The sequence below is a fragment of the Triticum aestivum genome, chromosome 5A (genome assembly GCF_018294505.1).
Source record: "Triticum aestivum cultivar Chinese Spring chromosome 5A, IWGSC CS RefSeq v2.1, whole genome shotgun sequence".
Taxonomy (NCBI): Eukaryota; Viridiplantae; Streptophyta; class Magnoliopsida; order Poales; family Poaceae; genus Triticum; species Triticum aestivum.
Window position 1 is genome coordinate 21,894,637 of NC_057806.1, and position 17,505 is coordinate 21,912,141.

General features: G+C 44.2%; 2 protein-coding genes across 2 annotated transcripts; one reads left to right on the forward strand and one right to left on the reverse strand.

Annotated features, from left to right (window-relative positions):
* Window positions 1-9,567: 9,567 nt before the first annotated feature.
* On the forward strand, window positions 9,568-13,918 carry LOC123102069 (cationic amino acid transporter 2, vacuolar). The gene is made up of 13 exons (XM_044523348.1): window positions 9,568-9,901; window positions 10,749-10,950; window positions 11,048-11,132; window positions 11,220-11,360; window positions 11,454-11,572; window positions 11,646-11,742; window positions 11,851-12,023; window positions 12,118-12,343; window positions 12,484-12,736; window positions 12,840-12,948; window positions 13,046-13,158; window positions 13,255-13,330; window positions 13,451-13,918. The coding sequence occupies exons 1-13, from the start codon at window positions 9,751-9,753 to the stop codon at window positions 13,611-13,613; spliced, it is 1,908 nt and encodes a 635-aa protein (XP_044379283.1). The 5' UTR covers window positions 9,568-9,750; the 3' UTR covers window positions 13,614-13,918.
* Window positions 13,919-14,073: 155 nt separating this feature from the next.
* On the reverse strand, window positions 14,074-17,152 carry LOC123102070 (uncharacterized). Its single transcript, XM_044523350.1, has 9 exons — window positions 16,918-17,152; window positions 16,610-16,813; window positions 16,339-16,474; window positions 15,550-15,620; window positions 15,381-15,429; window positions 15,167-15,243; window positions 14,998-15,083; window positions 14,590-14,686; window positions 14,074-14,499 (listed from the first exon to the last, which is right to left on the reverse strand). The coding sequence occupies exons 1-9, from the start codon at window positions 17,039-17,041 to the stop codon at window positions 14,393-14,395; spliced, it is 951 nt and encodes a 316-aa protein (XP_044379285.1). The 5' UTR covers window positions 17,042-17,152; the 3' UTR covers window positions 14,074-14,392.
* Window positions 17,153-17,505: the final 353 nt, after the last annotated feature.

The following is a 17,505-nucleotide window of genomic DNA, read 5'->3' on the forward strand; positions in this document are numbered from 1 at the left end:
TGGTGACAGTGTTGGTGAAGAACAATCTCCGCAGGGCTTCGCCAAGCACAACGGAAACTATGACGGAGGATAAACTAGAGGGGACGGGGTTGTCGGTACACGGCTTGGTGATTCTTGATGTGTCTTTGGTGCTAGCCCTACCCCTCTATTTATATGTTGAGCCTTGGGATCGAAACTTGGAGTAAAAGCCTCCACAAAGTCGATTTCACTCGAAAGGCAAGAGTCCTTCTCAGACTCCAGGGCCAGACGCCAGGATTCCCGGCGTCTGGACCCAGACGCCAGGGACCTTGGCGCCTGGCCCCTGGACTCCGCAAAACTTCCTCTTGCGCTTTTCAAAAACCTTGTGGGGTTTCCCCTTTGGCCCAAATAAAGTGTTCTCGTACCCAACCATTTCGGGAAACATCTGGAACCCTTTTCGAAGACCAAACACTATTATCCCATATATTAATATTTACCTTCGGACCATTCCGGAGCTCCTCGTCATGTCCGTGATCACATCCGGAATTCCGAACAACATTCGGTTACCAACATACATAACTCATATAGTACTATATCGTCAACGAACGTTTAAGCGTGCGGACCCTACGGGTTCGAGAACTATGTAGACATGGCCGAGACACTTCTCCAGTCAATAACCAATAGCGGAACCTGGATGCCCATATTGGCTCCTACGTATTCTACGAAGATCTTTATCTGTCGAACCTTATGACAACATACGTAATTCCCTTTGTCCTTCGGTATGTTACTTGCCTGAGATTCGATCGTCGGTATCTTCATACCTAGTTCAATCTCGTTACCGGCAAGTCTCTTTAACCGTTCCGTAATGCATCATCCCGCAACTAACTCATTAGTCACTTTTCTTGCAAGGCTTATAGTGATGTGCATTACCGAGAGGGTCCAGAGATACCTCTCCGATACACGGAGTGGCAAATCCTAATCTTGATCTATGCCAACTCAACAAACACCTTCAGAGACACCTGTAGAGCATATTTATAATCATCCAGTTACGTTGTGACATCTGATAGCACACAAAGTGTTCCTCCGGTATTCAGGAGTTGCATAATCTCGTAGTCAGAGGAATATGTATAAGTCATGAAGAAAGCAATAGAAATAAAACTAAATGATCATTATGCTAAGCTAACGGATGGGTCCTGTCCATCACATCATTCTCTAATGATGTGATCCCGTTTCATCAAATGACAACACATGTCTATGGTCAGGGAAACATAACCATCTTTGATTAACGAGTTAGTCAAGTACAGGCATACTAGTGACACTCTGTTTATCTATGTATTCACACATGTACTAAGTTTCTGGTTAATACAATTCTAGCATGAATAATAAATATTTATCATGATATAAGAAAATATAAATAACAATTTTATTATTGCCTCTAGGGCATATTTCTTTTAGCGCCACCACCCAGGGTCGCCGCCTTGGAAGCCAAGGCCCTCCACCCAAGGTGAAGACGCCAGGATCCCCGCCACCTCCTTCACCGGTACCACACGGCCATGCCGGTGGGCACCTCAGGTGGCGGTAGAGAGGAGAGATGCGAAGTAGGAATGAGGTGGAGGTGCTAGGGTTCGCCCCCGACTCGCGTCAAAGGAGGCGCGGGGGGGGGGGGCACGTGTTCCTCTTCTTTGCAAGAAAGCTCTTGTTGCCGAAACATTTGTAACAAAGATTGTGTTGTGTATCTTTTTGCAGCATAGGTTGTGTTGAAGGATTTTTTTTTTTCAACATACGACGTTGCAGAATTTTTTTTCTTCACTTTTTTTGCAACAGAGGTGTTGTTGCAAAAAAAATGTAACTGAGGTGATGTTGTAGAATTTTTCTCTTTGTCTTCATCTTTATATGGTGTTACGAATGAAAGTTTTGCAACAAGACTGATGTTGCAGAAGTCCTTCTTGCAATAGATTGGATGTTGTAAAACAAAACATTGCCGTTGTTCGCCACGAATCCATTGGACGGTGTGGTGAGGGAGGAGTGGCGCCGCGCGTCGACGCCATGGCGCCGTTGCCAGCGAGCACCGGACCTCTGACCGGGTCGCCTCACCGGAGAGGTCGCGCATGGCGCATCGCCGACCGTGATGGTGGAGGCGGGCGACAACAGCAATGATCATGGGAGATCCAGCTGCAACGGCGCACCGCACTGGCGACCAGTTGCGGATTTTATTTTTAGCAACAGAGCACCAAGGTCACCCAGCGCCATGGAGAAGGAAGAGCGGACTGACGAATGCCATGGTGGATCGGTGTTGGAGGATGGGAGTTGGGGATGATAGTGTTGGATCTGCTCGAACGAAGCCTCCTGTGAGGATAAGACGTAGAAGATGCTGCAATGTCTGTGGCCCACTGCCACGTGTTGTTCATGGGAAGCGACGGACAAAATCTCGAGATCAGACGAATGAGGCTGCCCGTAATGGGAGTATCATAGGTAGTATCATGCATGCCAACTAAGCAATTTGGATGAGGTGACATAGAATTAAATGAAGAAAGAGAGGCTTGAGTATCATATCATGATACCGTATCATATTAAATAATGTGCTACTTTGTGTCATGCATGGCATTAAATATAGTCATCTATGATACCAACATATGATACTATGCATTAGGGATATAGTATCATAGACTAATATCATATGCATGATACTAGTATATGATACTCCCCATTACAACCAGCCTGAAGGGGATCATTTCCCATATAAAAAACGTGAAACATTACATAACCATAAGTTGTACTACAAAAAATATATTCCCTCCGATCCATATTACTTGTCGTAGCTAGTAATTTGGATAGGAGGGAGTATTTGTTTTTGGACGTTCCACATAACATACTCTATGCAATGAAAAATATTAATTCTATTTATTTTGAACCGAATGCAATTTTCATTAGCCTGCTTATAAGAAAGCACATCATCTGATAATAAATATTTCCATGTGACCCAAATCAAACCAACACCTTCCGCGAACTTAAAACTCATCGTACAGTAAGCTAAAAGTCGAGACCACACATATAGCGATTTTTATTTCTAACAAATAGAAGAATTAGCGGCAGAAAAGAAGAATAAGAATTTGTTCCAATGCTCAACCAATGAGCGTGAATACATGATTAACCTGAAGCAGTAAGGTTATTGGATAAGAATGAACTACTGTTTGAACACGTACGTCGGATGTCGATGTGTCTCTTTTTCACTTTTATATATCTATTGTGAGGATGCCGACGCGTCTTTGGATCTTTCTAATACTCCCTTCATTTTTATTTAGTCTGCGTATTAGTTTTGATCATAGTCAAGTTTTCTAAACTTTGATAAAGTTTATAAACAAAAATATTAGCATATACAATAGCAAATCAATGCCATTAGATTTATTATTGAATGTAATTTCACATCATATAAATTTGTTATGGTAAATGTTCATATTATTTTCTATAAATTTGATCAAGCTTTATAAAGTTTGACTTTAATCAACTCTAATACAGACTAGATAAAAACGGAAAAGGTACATGTTTCTTTCAGCCAATATATGGTTTCCCTACACATTGATCGAGGTGAGTCAATCATAGTGCATGCAGCCGTTGCTGTCAAGGAAAAGTAGATGAGATTAAGTTCCCCAGTTAATTAGCTAGCAAAGCTGTTGTCACAAGTCGCAAACTACTTCCTCCGTTCCATAATATAAAAGCTCGTGTAAAAAATGTTCATATATTATAAGACGGATAAGTACTATTTAATATAGCAAGATGGTGCCTTCTATGTTAATATGACCCGTCGATCCCTGGAAAGTCACGACTATAAGAAAGTGATTTTGTTTGCCACGGCTATAAGAAAGCGACTTTGTTTGCCGAAAAGGTTGAATAGGGTTCGAGCATGCGCGCTATTCGTATCCGTAAACAGCAAGTTCAACAGTTTGTCTTGTAAGGGGTGCATCCTGATTGCAACGTGCTCAATTTTCTTTTTCTTTTTTCTTTTGAAAAGGAGGATTACCCCAGGCCTCTGCATCTGGGCAACGTGCTCAATGATAACGAGTTCTCGCTTATTGAGGTGGACGGCTTAGTTTCTCAAAACTTGTATATATGTCCATCATGTACATGTACCATATGATTGCATATATCAATATCAAGGATAGATGTTTGTCATATGGTTGTATCTTCACGGAAGTTGTGCAAGAATGTTGAGATAGATGCAAAAGAGGGAAAGCTAGAGCCGACGAGTTTGAAGAAACTTGTTGTAACACTATACTACTGTAGATTGGCTACCAATGGTGGCCCCAAAAACTCAGCTAACCTGTCATCTACCTCCATTCCTAAATATAAGTCTTTTTAAGATTTCAATAAGGGACTGCATGCGAAGTAAAATGAGTGAATCTACATTCTAAAATATGTCAATATACATCCGTATGTAGTTTGTATTAAAATCTCTAAAAAATTAATATTTAGAAAACGGATGGAGTATAATACTAGAATTTCACGACCTCTTTATCCACAAGAATATCAGTGGCGCCTCCATCTGGTTTTATTAGGCCTAAGAGCGATAGAACTAAGTGGCACAAATTTGCAGATTTCATGACTTTGTTCCGCCCGCCAATTGAGAGAAATAAATTCCTAGCAGATGGTGCTTGCATGCGGAGGGAGGCGCGGCGGTTTTGTGAACCAATGCTGCTAATCAATGTGTTTTAATAGGCCAATTCAAAACCACACAACCACATGATGTCGTGCTTCGGTCCCAACATGGTGGCCTAATAAACCTGAACGGAGAGAGTGACCTTTATAGTTGTACTTGACGTGAAAGTGCTTTTCTGAGCTTGAGCTCGAGCTCGAGTGAACAGTAAAATCAAAAAAAAAGGAAATTATCCAAAATATTCTGATTTTTTTTGTAGCAAACATTGACAAATGTTTTCACTACTTGTAAAAATTCATCACGAAATGACATTCCCGGAAGACATGGAAAAAAAAAAGATGCTCCAAAATGCTTTTAAAAATAACACTTTTGGAGCATTGATTTCCTTGCCACAATTTTCCATGAATGTCATTCGATGTTGAAACTTTGCAAGCAACCAATTTTTTTTACAATGTTTGCTAAAAAAATCAGAATTTTTTTATTTTGTACTAGTTCACCCGAGTTCACATGAGCTCGAGCTCAGCCCTTTTGTGTTCAAGCTCCGGTAGAGAGCAAACATTCATTCGATCCTCGCCTCATTTATATCTTGAAAACCGCACGAATCAAAGAGGTCTTTTTGTTGCGGATGAATCAAAGAGGCTCTTGTACGTACGAATCAAAGAAGGAACATATACACCGTCATTCAATTCATGCTTTACAAAGACGAAGTCAAAAAATTCAGCCCAACCAACTTGGTTGGGGAGGGGATGTATAATCGCACGAATATGCAATGGCAAAACTTTGATGGTATACACAAGTTGACGTGCAAAACTTTTTTTTAGACTCAATTGGGGTACGTGGACGAGCGTCATTGGTTGGAACGGTTGTTCTCTGATGACGCGCAGTTCGATACATACAGAAAAAGAAAATATCCGATCCTTGCCATACCGGGGGTTTGGTTGGATGAATCTTGCATCTGCTGAGGGAAAGAAGATTCCAACACGGCATCCCAACCACCCTACGTGCCTGTAGATATATTCCACGCCGGCCTATTATTGATTCGTTGACCCGAATAAAATTTCAGTGCCTGGTGTATTTGATTATCCTAGCAAATTCTGTAGCTTTCATGTAATTCTTTATCAACAACGACCGAGCAGAGTAGCTCAGTTCGCAAGGTACAGGAGTTCATAGCTAACCCACCATGATTCAAGTCTTGGCTTGAGCGTTTAATGATCACGGAGTTTTTTTCTATAAAAAAATGACAAATGGAGCTCGATGTATCATCTACACCCCGCCAACCCACAAGACAAAGCATCTAAACATCTAGAGTAAATGGATTCTTTTAACCATTTGTCGTAAAAACATTTAGTGTCGTTCCTTGTGTGCAAGGGCGCGTTCGGTGTCCCTCCGCTCGCCTCCATAGATTTTGAATGAGAGAATTTTAAGGAGCTGGTAAGTTACCGAACGGGTCCTATATATAAAATTCAAAAAGCATGATATATCTGGTACCTGGTGTCGCGTCTTAGACTCTTTCGTTCAATTATTAAGTTGTACTCACCAGCAAAAAAAAAAAATCGCATTTTCATGGTGTCGCCTCTGAGCGATGCTGCCTAGAGCCATGTGAGATGTGACCCAAATTGAGTTACTGCATCTCCAGCAAGCTAGACACACGTACGGCTGGTAATTAACTAACCTCCACATCAGCTTTCTATTCTATCTACAAAGGCACAACTGATGTACTACTAATTAGGTTCAACCCTGCTTAATCAAGACAGGCCGCTGTCCACCACACGATCGGGTCGCATCACGGACGTGCAGTACAGTAGTGGCACCCACACGCCACATGCTTGTACAGTTTCACTGTCAGGAGTACTCTAAGCGTTGGGAGAGTATCCTGTGATACGGGAGCTTAGGTGCTCCCATGATACGGGCTTTTGGGTCATCGGATCTCAGATCCAACGGCGTATGAGAAGCTGCTGTAGCTGCTGTACTTGTTCGCAATTTTTAGATTCTATGAGGGCTTTCTTGCAAAAATGTTCACCATCTCACATGAGCTGTTGGATTTGAGATCCAACGGCTGAGGTCGCACGGGAGCACCTAAGCTTAGGTGCTCCCGGAGCACCAGATATTTTCCCCTAAGCGTTAGCAGGGGCTCCAACTAAACGTATGTAGCTTTCGTACGACACAAGTATATATGCAACCACGCGGTATTTCATTTCTCGTACATGTGTGTGTGAGAGGTTTAGTATGTATTTTTATGACTCTTCAACTCCATTGGCGTATTAAACACATCAAACTTGATATTCCTCATCACAAAATTATTCCATGTAATAAAATTCCCGGGAAGACTCTTGAGTCTCATATATGACTTGTCGTCCTAAACAAAAGAGAGGGGGGGGGGGGTCATACTACCAACGTATAATTTGCCGAGTTTTCTTTTGAATATTTTGGATGATTCATACAACAACAGACCTCCTATTATGACTGCCAAAGAAAATAGGTTCAACAACTCCATCTTGTAAGAACCATTCCGCAGTGCCGGAGAGAGACATGAATTGCCCTACGCGTTGGGGAGGAGGGGGGGGGCTCTCCCTAGGTAGTACTTTTTTCCTTCAGAACTTGATCCGCCTTTTTTCTTTCCATTTCGCAAAAAAGGAGATTCAATGTGCCCCCCTACCTCTACATTGCTCTGCCACTGCAAATGATGAAGGCTCGACACTGTTTTGCTTGGCACCTGCGATGTCTTTTAAGTAGTGATAATATTTTTTTAAATAACAATTTAATTAGCTTAGTATTGAGTGCCAAGGCTTTTAGACCACTATGTTTGGTTTCCACGTCCCTATTTCTTTTCATTTCGCAAAAAATAAAGATTCGAGGTGGGGGCAGTGCCCCCCCCCCCCCTTCCCGACATACACATAGCTTCGCCTCTTTGGAGGCTCAATAATATTTTGCTTGGGACCTCCTACATCTTTTTAGTACAATTTTTTTTTGAAATAACAATGAAGCACATAATCTCAGTCTTACAAGGGTAGCACGTGGAGGCTAGCAACACGCTGTCTCAGCCATAAAAACACATAGACATAACAAGGCTAAACTTAACTGGCAACAGCAAAAGAAAAGCCACATGGCTAAGTTAAAGCAAGTTCAAGGAGCTACGTTTTGCATTTCATCACTGGAACTGGCATGTAAGCATGTCGAAAGACGATGATTCTCCAGTGTTTTGATGAACTTCAGAACACGCTTTCCCACTTCAGCCAGGATCTGGCCACATCAGAAGTGTGTGTGTGGGGGGTGGGGTGGGGGGGGGGGACTTCGCGGCAGCTGCTCCAGTTCCTGTGAACATCTTTCTAGACGGTCCTTGACATGGCCCGAGGATAGGCATCCCCACAGATATATATTCGATGTAATTTTTCGCCACATAGCTTTCATCCCAGACCAAACAATAGAATTGAAAACCATGTCATTGCGAGTTTTCCAGATAGCCCACAGGGCAGCTGCATGAATAACATGATGCTAAGGCTTTTAGACCATGATGTTTTGTTTCCACGTTCCTTATCGCTGGTGCTAGTCGTTTTGTCTCATCTCCCGCGTCTGCTTGGTTGATACGGATGCTCTCTGACACGTCGAGTTCGCAGCTCGGGTATCCAGTGGTACTCTATATTTTGTACAATAACCTTTTTACGGAATGTATCATATAGGTGATGAAGTATGGAGGAAGGCCGTCAAGCGTGTGGTTATGATTCTTCAACCCTTGCTACTCATGTTTCTTTGAGGGAAAATTCAACTCACTGTTGGCGTATTAAACACATCAAATTTTGTATTACATGCCATTTACGCGGTGCAGCAGTGAGTATCATACATGTTCAGTTTGCAAAAAAAATGATTAATTATTTTACCATTGTGAACTAACTTTAATAAGCAGCAATTCTAAGATTGTTTACCATAACGTTCGGTTTCCATGCCCCTTGCAATGTACTTCCTTCGTCCGGAAATACTTGTTCTAGAAATGGTTGTATTTAGACTTATTTTAGTTATAGATACATCCATTTTATTCATTTTTAGGACAAGTATTTCCGGACGGAGGAAGTATCTGTTAACCTTTAGTTAGAGGAATTAGAGTTTAGTGAGAAGAGAGTTGTATAGAGAATATTCATGGGAAGTGTCGTTTCATTCCCGAATCCCCCATTTGGTATTTAATGGGAATTATGTGTGGGGGATTGATAATAAAACCTCTTCCTTTGCTTGATAGAGGGGGGATTCAGCTGGGATTAGTGCAGAGATGGAACATAAGTTATGATAAACCGTGAAGATGTGTGTAAGTCAATTCTCTCCCGATTTCCACCCCTCTGTGCGGTGTTAATATAATAGTGCAAGTTAGACTCTTAAATCTCCTGCCAAGTCCCTCCTAAACTTACCTTCTCTCAAAACCCTAATTTATTGTTGAGAGCATCTATAAAGGGCACGTGCAATTTATAACTCGTTATAATATTTTACTCGGTGCAATAAAACACACAAAAACTTTATAGCACGTCTACAAATTTTCAACTCGCTCGACTCTATGAAGAGGGATCTACGGTCTATGAATCGTCAGCCCGCTCTGCCCCATGCAATATAACCCGCCGCTCTGCCCCTGCAATAAAACCCGTTGAAATTTATCGTTGGGGCGACGTGGAGTTTTATGACTATGACCTCTTCAACCCTTCATAGTCTCGAGATAAATTGCACACTCCTGTTGGCGTATCAAACAGACCAAACTTTATTCCATATACTCCATGCCACGTACCCCCTCTGTAAACTAATATAAGAGTGTTTAGATCACTAAAGTAGTGATCTAAACACTCTTATATTAGTTTACGGAGGGAGTATGTACGTATACATAGAGTATACTACTGCTCCTACAGTTTCTAGATTATTTTTAATCTTTTTGACGATTCAGACAGCGGCACGCCTCACGATAAAAGCCAACGAAAAGGCTCCACTCTGCTCCCGTCTTGCGCCTGTGCTAATCCTGCCCGTAAACACACTCTTCTCCCTCTTCTTCCTCCCAAGAATCCCCGCGGCTCAAGCAAAGGAGGGAAGCAGGGGCGGTTGCCAGCAGCACCGGCCGGCCGGCGCACCGACCCCCTCCCGCTGTATCGCGGGGCTCCTCCTCCGTGCCGGCGATGGCGCTCGAGGAGGCCGCGCCGGGCGGCGGCGGCGGCGGCGGGATCCGGGTGCTCCTGCGGCGGAAGCAGGTGGACTCCGACCGGGCCCGCGCCGCCGGCGGCCAGCAGCTCGCCAAGGAGCTCTCCATCACGCAGCTCATCGCCATCGGTGCGCGCTCATCATTACCCTTTTCTTCCATTGGACTTCCCGTGGCCGTGAACGATCTTTATTTTTGTTGATTATATACGCTGCCTTTTCGGTTAATCGTTCGCCTTCGTGGCTCAAGGCGCCTCGGATTCTTTTTGGGATCTTTCAGCTTGTAATAGTGAATGAAATTACTCTCTTGTCTGTTCTGTGGTTCCTCAGTCCGGATTGGCGGATTGTTTGTTCTGTGGTGTGATTTCCTGCAGAGTTTTACCTTTTGGATTCCCCATTTCCCCTCGCGTCAAACGCTCACACAGCCGCCAAATCCAAAATCCGTTAGGTCTATATACAATACCGAGCACAAACTAGAGTTGTAGTAACCTGTAAGTAGCGAATTTTGTTGCTACAGAATGTAAAAACTTCCATTGAAGAGCAGCAAACGTTTCACATGATTTGAGATGAGTTTAATTACTACACGCGGTCTGAGATCTCAATAGGAATGTTTTGATCAGGAAATGGACTATAAGATGCAGATTCTATCCATTTGTAATACTACTACTACTTTCCATGGAAGGTTGAGACGTATACTATCTGAAGTTCAGGCTTGTGCCGTGGCTACTACTCTTGTGCTTGTTTGGTTGTTGCCGTGTCAGTGTTGGTAGGGTGGGTGGCTGGGTGGGTCTTCCCTCTGGATTCCAATTACCAAATCTTGCTACATACCTTGATGATGTATACTCTGTTTCATGTAGAAATGGTTACATGCTTCTGGAATGCAGACTGCCTTAACACTCTGCAGAGTCTATGTTCTGTATTGCACTGATTACAGCCTTCATGTTATGATATTAATGCTCATGGAACATTTATCTACCAGGTGTTGGTTCGACGGTTGGAGCCGGAGTGTACGTCCTCGTGGGGACGGTTGCCCGGGAGCACTCTGGCCCGGCACTGACGCTCTCGTTTCTGATCGCCGGAATAGCGGCTGCGCTTTCGGCTTTCTGTTACGCGGAGCTTGCTAGCCGCTGCCCTTCTGCGGGAAGCGCCTACCACTACTCATACATCTGCGTTGGTGAAGGGTAATTTGCTGACATGTTGGAGTGCACATTGTTCATGAAGTGCCATTTTAAATTGATCAGATGTTCTCACGCTGTCTTTGACATTTTCTTTACCTAGAGTTGCATGGTTGATCGGCTGGGCTTTGATACTGGAGTATACGATTGGCGGATCAGCCGTTGCCCGTGGCATATCTCCCAATCTAGTAAGTGGGATTTTCCCTTGTTTCTGCAGCATGTTGTTGTTTCTCCACCTTCCATCTCTCTCTAACATACTCTGTCTATGCTTTCAGGCGTTATTTTTCGGAGGACCAAATAGTCTGCCATGGATTCTAGCACGCCATGAGCTCCCTTGGCTAGATGTTGTTGTTGATCCTTGTGCTGCTGCCTTGGTTTTCCTTGTCACTGCCCTGTTATGCGTCGGGATAAAAGAGGTTAGAGGCTTCAACACTTCAGAAACACCTTTCGTGCTACTTTCTCGAGAAGTATAGCCTATGATATTTACTCTTTGTTTTTCTTTGTAACAGAGTACATTCGTACAAGGAATTGTGACAGTCCTGAACTGCTGTGTGATGCTATTTGTTATTATAGCTGGCAGTTACATTGGCTTCCAAACAGGATGGGTCGGCTACAAGGTGTCTGGCGGGTAATGTAAAAGCTACTTTTTATTTAGTTTTCTCTATTTGGTAAGTAGTGTTCTTAACCACTTTTCTATGCAGATTTCTGCCATATGGGGTCAATGGAATGCTTGCTGGATCAGCGACCGTTTTCTTTGCCTACATAGGCTTTGATTCAGTTGCGAGCACCGCTGAGGAGGTAAGGACAGGCTCCATTTCCCAAATTGACATGCATGGCACGTCTTCACACCCACTGGATCGGCGGCATTATTAAGAATTCTTCTGTCTAAACTTCCATTTCCAACAGGTGAGGAATCCACAACGAGATCTGCCGCTGGGAATAGCCACGTCATTGACGATTTGCTGTTCCTTGTACATGCTGGTTTCAGTTGTTATTGTCGGTCTGGTGCCATACTTCGCTATGGACCCAGATACCCCTATTTCATCCGCCTTTGCGAGGCACGGGATGCAGTGGGCGATGTAAGGACTCCTTTTGACAGTGCTTCCATTTCGCCGTGCATCAATTGGTGTGCTTCCTGCTGAGGCTTTTTTTTACTGCGCTGTCTTATTTTAGGTACCTTGTAACATCTGGCGCTGTTCTTGCTCTCTGCTCAACCTTGATGGGGTCACTTCTGCCACAGCCAAGGATATTGATGGCCATGGCGAGAGATGGGCTTTTGCCATCCTTCTTCTCCGATGTTAGCGAGAAGACACAAGTTCCTGTCAAGAGCACAATCATAACTGGCATCTGTGCGGCATCTCTGGCTTTCTTCATGGATGTTTCACAACTGGCAGGAATGGTAAATGATCTAGGAACCGCTAAATAGTTGTTATTTGAGAAATTTGATGAATCTTTCATACAATATTTTAGGCAGTTAAGAATTTTACGAGTACTAAAGTTCGAAGCTTATAGAGCTAAACGAGTTAAGTTTGGTTGCAGGTCAGTGTAGGCACGCTCCTCGCGTTCACCATAGTCGCCGTCTCCATCTTGATCCTCAGATATGTTCCTCCAGATGAGGTACCCCTGCCATCCTCTCTGCAAACGTCGTTCCGCTTAAGCCAAGAATGTGATGAGGAAAAGGTGGGGAGTCCTATTGGAGATGGGAACCATGAACAGGGGACGTCTGAGATTAAGGATGTGATCGTGGTAGAATCAATCAATGACCCTCTTATTGAGAAGCAGCTATACGCAAGTAAGTCCAGGAAATTGCATTTCGACCTGGTCTAGTCTACATTTCTGAGTATGTGCATTTTACCTATTAAGCTGGCTAACCGGTTTCTCTGTCAACCCATCAGACAAATTGGATGAGTTAAAGCGGCGGAAAACCGCTGCTCGCAGCATAGCATCTGTATGCGTAGGGGTTCTAATCCTGACGGCTTCAGCTTCTGTAACTTTCCTGCCATTGTAAGTATTGACCGGGCATATCTTGTTCCCATGATGAACTTTCCTGTGCAATGAAATGCTGACCTGTCTAACACGCATCTCTCACGTTTCACGCCAGCCTGGTGATGTGCTTATTCTGCGTATTTGGTGGCCTGCTCCTCCTGGCTGGTCTCGGAATGCTCTCCTGGATCGACCAAGACGACGGAAGGCACTCATTTGGTCACTCTGGAGGTACGCTTGCATCGCAGCATTTTCACGCATCTCTCCATACATACTAGACTACCGGTAACTTGATGTCACAGCTCCTTTCTGCCGCTCCCTCTGCAGGATTCATCTGCCCGTTTGTTCCGCTGCTGCCAGTGATGTGCATCCTCATAAACACATACTTGCTCATAAATCTAGGGTGAGTACCTCAAACAATGATCTCACTCACTGATAAGTTTACTTCTTCCAACAAAACTTTCAAAATGGAAAGATTCATATGTATGTGTCTGAACATTGCCAACCTATGTGTGTTATTCAGGGGTGGCACGTGGATGCGGGTCGGGGTATGGCTGGTGATGGGGGTCTTTGTGTACATTTTCTACGGCCGGACCCACAGCTCGCTGACGGACGTCGTGTACGTCTCCCTGGCTCAGGCAAACGAGATATACGGTTCTTCCTCGTCGTCAGCGTTTGTGGCCTAGCTAGATACTGTCGCAGATCATCCTTGAGAGATTATATACATGATCTGGGATCCATTTCACGGAAACCTTGAGCACCACCCTGATAGGAGGGACCTTCCCCCGCTGTCGCTGCTGCATCCTGCATGGCAAGGCAGGACATGAGGTCTGAAGAATTCAACAAGTTCTGAAGCTGTGTAAATTGCAATTTGTAGATATAGCATCATCATATATATGGGCCTCATTGGAGGAATGTAAATAGTAAATATGTATACATAGAAGTGTAAGACTTGCAACATGTGCAATATTGCAAGGGGTGATTCATTTAAGTGTACGGGAGTTTATAAAACTTCAGAGATCATCTTGGGGTGACATTGCAGCAGGAAGCCATCCTGAATCATCGTCAGTTCTTCATTTTGCCGTGCAAGATCTGATATTGTGATTCAGCACCTCCTTTGCAACTGCACAGATAGATAGGACACAATTTGTCATCATACACTTTCCACTTTATTTCAGTTAAAGAAGACTTATGCAGCTCCATGTTTGAGTATACAGCAACCATCAAACCCAAGCTCACCAGATCAACTACATTACAACCGAATATCCAGAACCATCAAACCCAAGCTCTTCACCAGATTAAACCAAGCTATTCTACAAACAATAGTGCAATCAAATCCAAGCCAATGCCTTAGGAGAGAACAAGTTGTGCACCAGACTAACTACTGTACATCACAACGCATTACAGTATGGTAGCAGTATCAGTATATCCCCTTCTGTTTCCCCAGGTTCTCTGAAAAAATCATCTAGGAGTCGTTCTTGCGTAGGTTGTAGAAGATTGAGCCATCAATCGTCTCCATAGCCAGTTGATTCAGCCGCAGAAGGATCAACAAGTAGGATCTTCCTTTGCGCCCTACAAGACAAGGGCATGAAAGGAAACGTCAATGGGATTTGTCTAGTGTAAAAGCATTTCACATTTCTGCGGGCAGGGATTGTAACGTACCCAAGCCGATTGATGCAACATCATCCTGATTCAAACGTCCCTGAGCCTTATCACCACCAAAGTATGCATTTAGTTTTGAAACGGCGTCATGCAATTCCTGATAAAAAGAGAAGCCGCGAAAAAGGTAAGCATTGCAGTAGATTGCTTTGAGGTGGCATAACTAAGATAACACTTACTATCGTCATGAAACCACTACAATGCAGAGACCAAAACAGAAAAGACTTTAAAGAGTTTATGGCAAGAGGCAAGAAAAGATATTGCATGATTTCTCCCTTCTAGTAATTAACTCCAGTAACATGTCTGAATTACACGGACTGTGCTGTAACTTGTTGCCACTACAAAATAGACAACGTGCATAGAGTCCTATGAGAAGCATTCCCGATTAGTTTTTTAAGAAAGAAGTCAGACCTCCCATGATGCAAGAGTCTTCATGTAAGGAGGAAGTTTATCGTACTCCTCCTTCGACGCCCTTATCATTCCTTGGAAAGCATTGTCTTCACAGATTCAACAGAGATGTCAGTCATAGAAAGCAAGCATTTAATATATCTTCTAAACATAAAAGATACACTCTGCTGACCATCTTGCTCATATGTTTCAATTTGGGGAGGTGTGGGTTCTTCAGCTTCCTCCAAGATCTTTTGGTCATCATCAACACTGAACGGTATAAACACAAGGTGATTTTCAATGAAGATAAAACAAGTAAAGAACTGTGGAGAACAAAAAAAAACAGCCTGAAAAGGACGTTGCAATAGATATCTCATACAGTATATGTCTGTATTCCATTGAGTTACCTTCCAGGTTTTCTGTGAGGCATCTTTGGGCTTGCAGAAAAATCAATATCTGCGAAATCCGAAAGAAATTATTATCTCTATTCGATTTAGGACTTGCAGTAAAAAATACTAATATGTATAATGCATCTAAACAGTTGATTTAGGAAGATGCATTGCAAGTGTTCCGTACCTTGAGAGGACAGAGTAGCTAGACAAGCATCAGAAATCCCAAAATTCTTTAGTGACATGGAATCCTCAAATCTTACATGCAGTCAAGAAAGAACTCAATACTCTGTATCTCAATCGCACAGAAACACAAAAGAATGATTTGATGCTGAATAGTGCAATGAAGTACAACGGATCTCCTGGTATCAGAGTAATCTGTACCCGACCTACACCAAGCTAACACCCTCTAAATAAAGAAGGAGTGCCTACTATGTTTCCAAAAAACAGAAGCCCATTGTTAATTAAAGATCAAGGTTCAGACTTGGTGCATGCAAATTGTTAAGCTTATCCAGTATAACGAATCCCCAACAACCCAACCAATCATAATCTCCAATGTTTGCTTGTCCCAAATGATTGTATGATAGCATGATATTAGGGAGATTTACACATTTAGCAGGAAAAATTAGTAGTAAAGGTTAACAGCTAATAACAGGGGCAGAATAAGTATGGTTCAACTCCTAATGCTTATAAATCTTCAAATTCTGACTTCACTGACGATGCTGCAATTGTAAACCCTTACAGCTAGCCAACTAGGTGCAAGATGATACTCCCTCCGTTCCAAAATAGATGACCCAACTTTGTACTAACTTTGTATTAAAGATAGTACAAAGTTGAGTCATCTATTTTGGAACGGAGGGAGTATCTCGTATTTAGAGCCTATGCATCTCGAATTGTTATGTGCCCGGTCATAGATCATACCCAACACAATAAAAAAATGCATTTCTCTGAAAATGCCTTAGTAACGGAAGGATACAGTTCATCGTCGTCATCGAAGTGCTTCCGGGCAGACCTGAGGACCGAGCTTGACCCTCCCAAGAGCCCATTCCCGGGGACATCAAGGTCCCCCAAGTCTCCACCTTCCTCCTCCTCTTCCACCTCGTCCTCCACTTCTGCACCAACAAGAGAACCCCATGACCCTCAACAAAACAAGACGAACACTGCAGGGCAGAGCTTCAAAGTGGCGTCACCAGTGGGTTCCCGCCTGAATGCCTGAAGTGGGTGGGTACACGCGGGATGGGACTCACCGGGGGCGACGTAGCCGAAGGAGACGAGGCGGGACTCGACGGCGTCGGCGTGGCGGGAGACGATGTTGAGCGTCTCGCGGAAGTGGCCGAGGAGCTCCTCGACGGAGACGGTGCCGAAGGCCATGGACTCGAGGCGCGCCAGGTCGGCGCCCGCGGCCTCCACCCGCCGGTCCAGCCCCTGCAGGAACGCGTTCGTCGCCGACTCTGCGAGGGAACACGCGCACACGTCCTCCGTTAGCAGGCAGGAAGGAAAAGCGCTGGGTGGCGAAACCCTAGCGGGGGGAGGGCGGCGAGGTCAGATGCGGTACCGAGGGGGATGGCGCGGCGGGAGAGGGCGTCGGAGAGCGCGCGGGAGGAGTCGTCGGCGTGGGTGAGCACGTCGGAGAGGGAGCCGCACAGCGCCGAGATCGACGCGTCCATGCCGCGCTGCATCGCGGCGGCGGGTCGCCGGAGTTGGGGGGGCGGGAGGAGGGGGGAATTGGGGATGGTTCCTCTCTTTCTTTCTTTCTGTCTCTGGCGAGTTCGAATTTCAGTGCGGACGGCGGGGAAATGAATTTCAGCCAAACGCAGCCCAAGGATGTACTCAGAGATATCAATGCATCACCACTGCCCAATGGGTGCCCGAGATATCCCTCATATGGGCCTGTTTTGTTAAGCTGCATCCAGCCCAACTAGGGTCCGGCGTAAATTTGTCATGTTTGGTTGTCTGGACTGCATTTGATTTCTGGACCGTACGAACCTCAAAGCATTGTTGGGTCTAGTTTACTCTATCAGCTCCTAAGAGATACATGGGTCCATAGAAGTTAATGCCTTCACCCCATGAGAAGGAAGATTTTAATAACTAAAGTTTAACAAGATGGCCATATAAGATCGCATTTGATCGGCAATCATGGTAT

Coding starts and splice junctions, on each gene's coding strand:
- LOC123102069 (XM_044523348.1), top strand. CDS start 9,751: ATGGCGCTCGAGGAGGCCGCGCCGGGCGGCGGCGGCGGCGGCGGGATC. Junction 10,951..11,047: donor TACATCTGCGTTGGTGAAGG/GTAATTTGCTGA, acceptor TTCTTTACCTAG/AGTTGCATGGTTGATCGGCT. Junction 11,743..11,850: donor TTGCGAGCACCGCTGAGGAG/GTAAGGACAGGC, acceptor CATTTCCAACAG/GTGAGGAATCCACAACGAGA.
- LOC123102070 (XM_044523350.1), bottom strand. CDS start 17,041: ATGCAGCGCGGCATGGACGCGTCGATCTCGGCGCTGTGCGGCTCCCTC. Junction 16,814..16,917: donor CCGCCGCGCCATCCCCCTCG/GTACCGCATCTG, acceptor GTTCCCTCGCAG/AGTCGGCGACGAACGCGTTC. Junction 16,475..16,609: donor CTTCGGCTACGTCGCCCCCG/GTGAGTCCCATC, acceptor TTGTTGGTGCAG/AAGTGGAGGACGAGGTGGAA.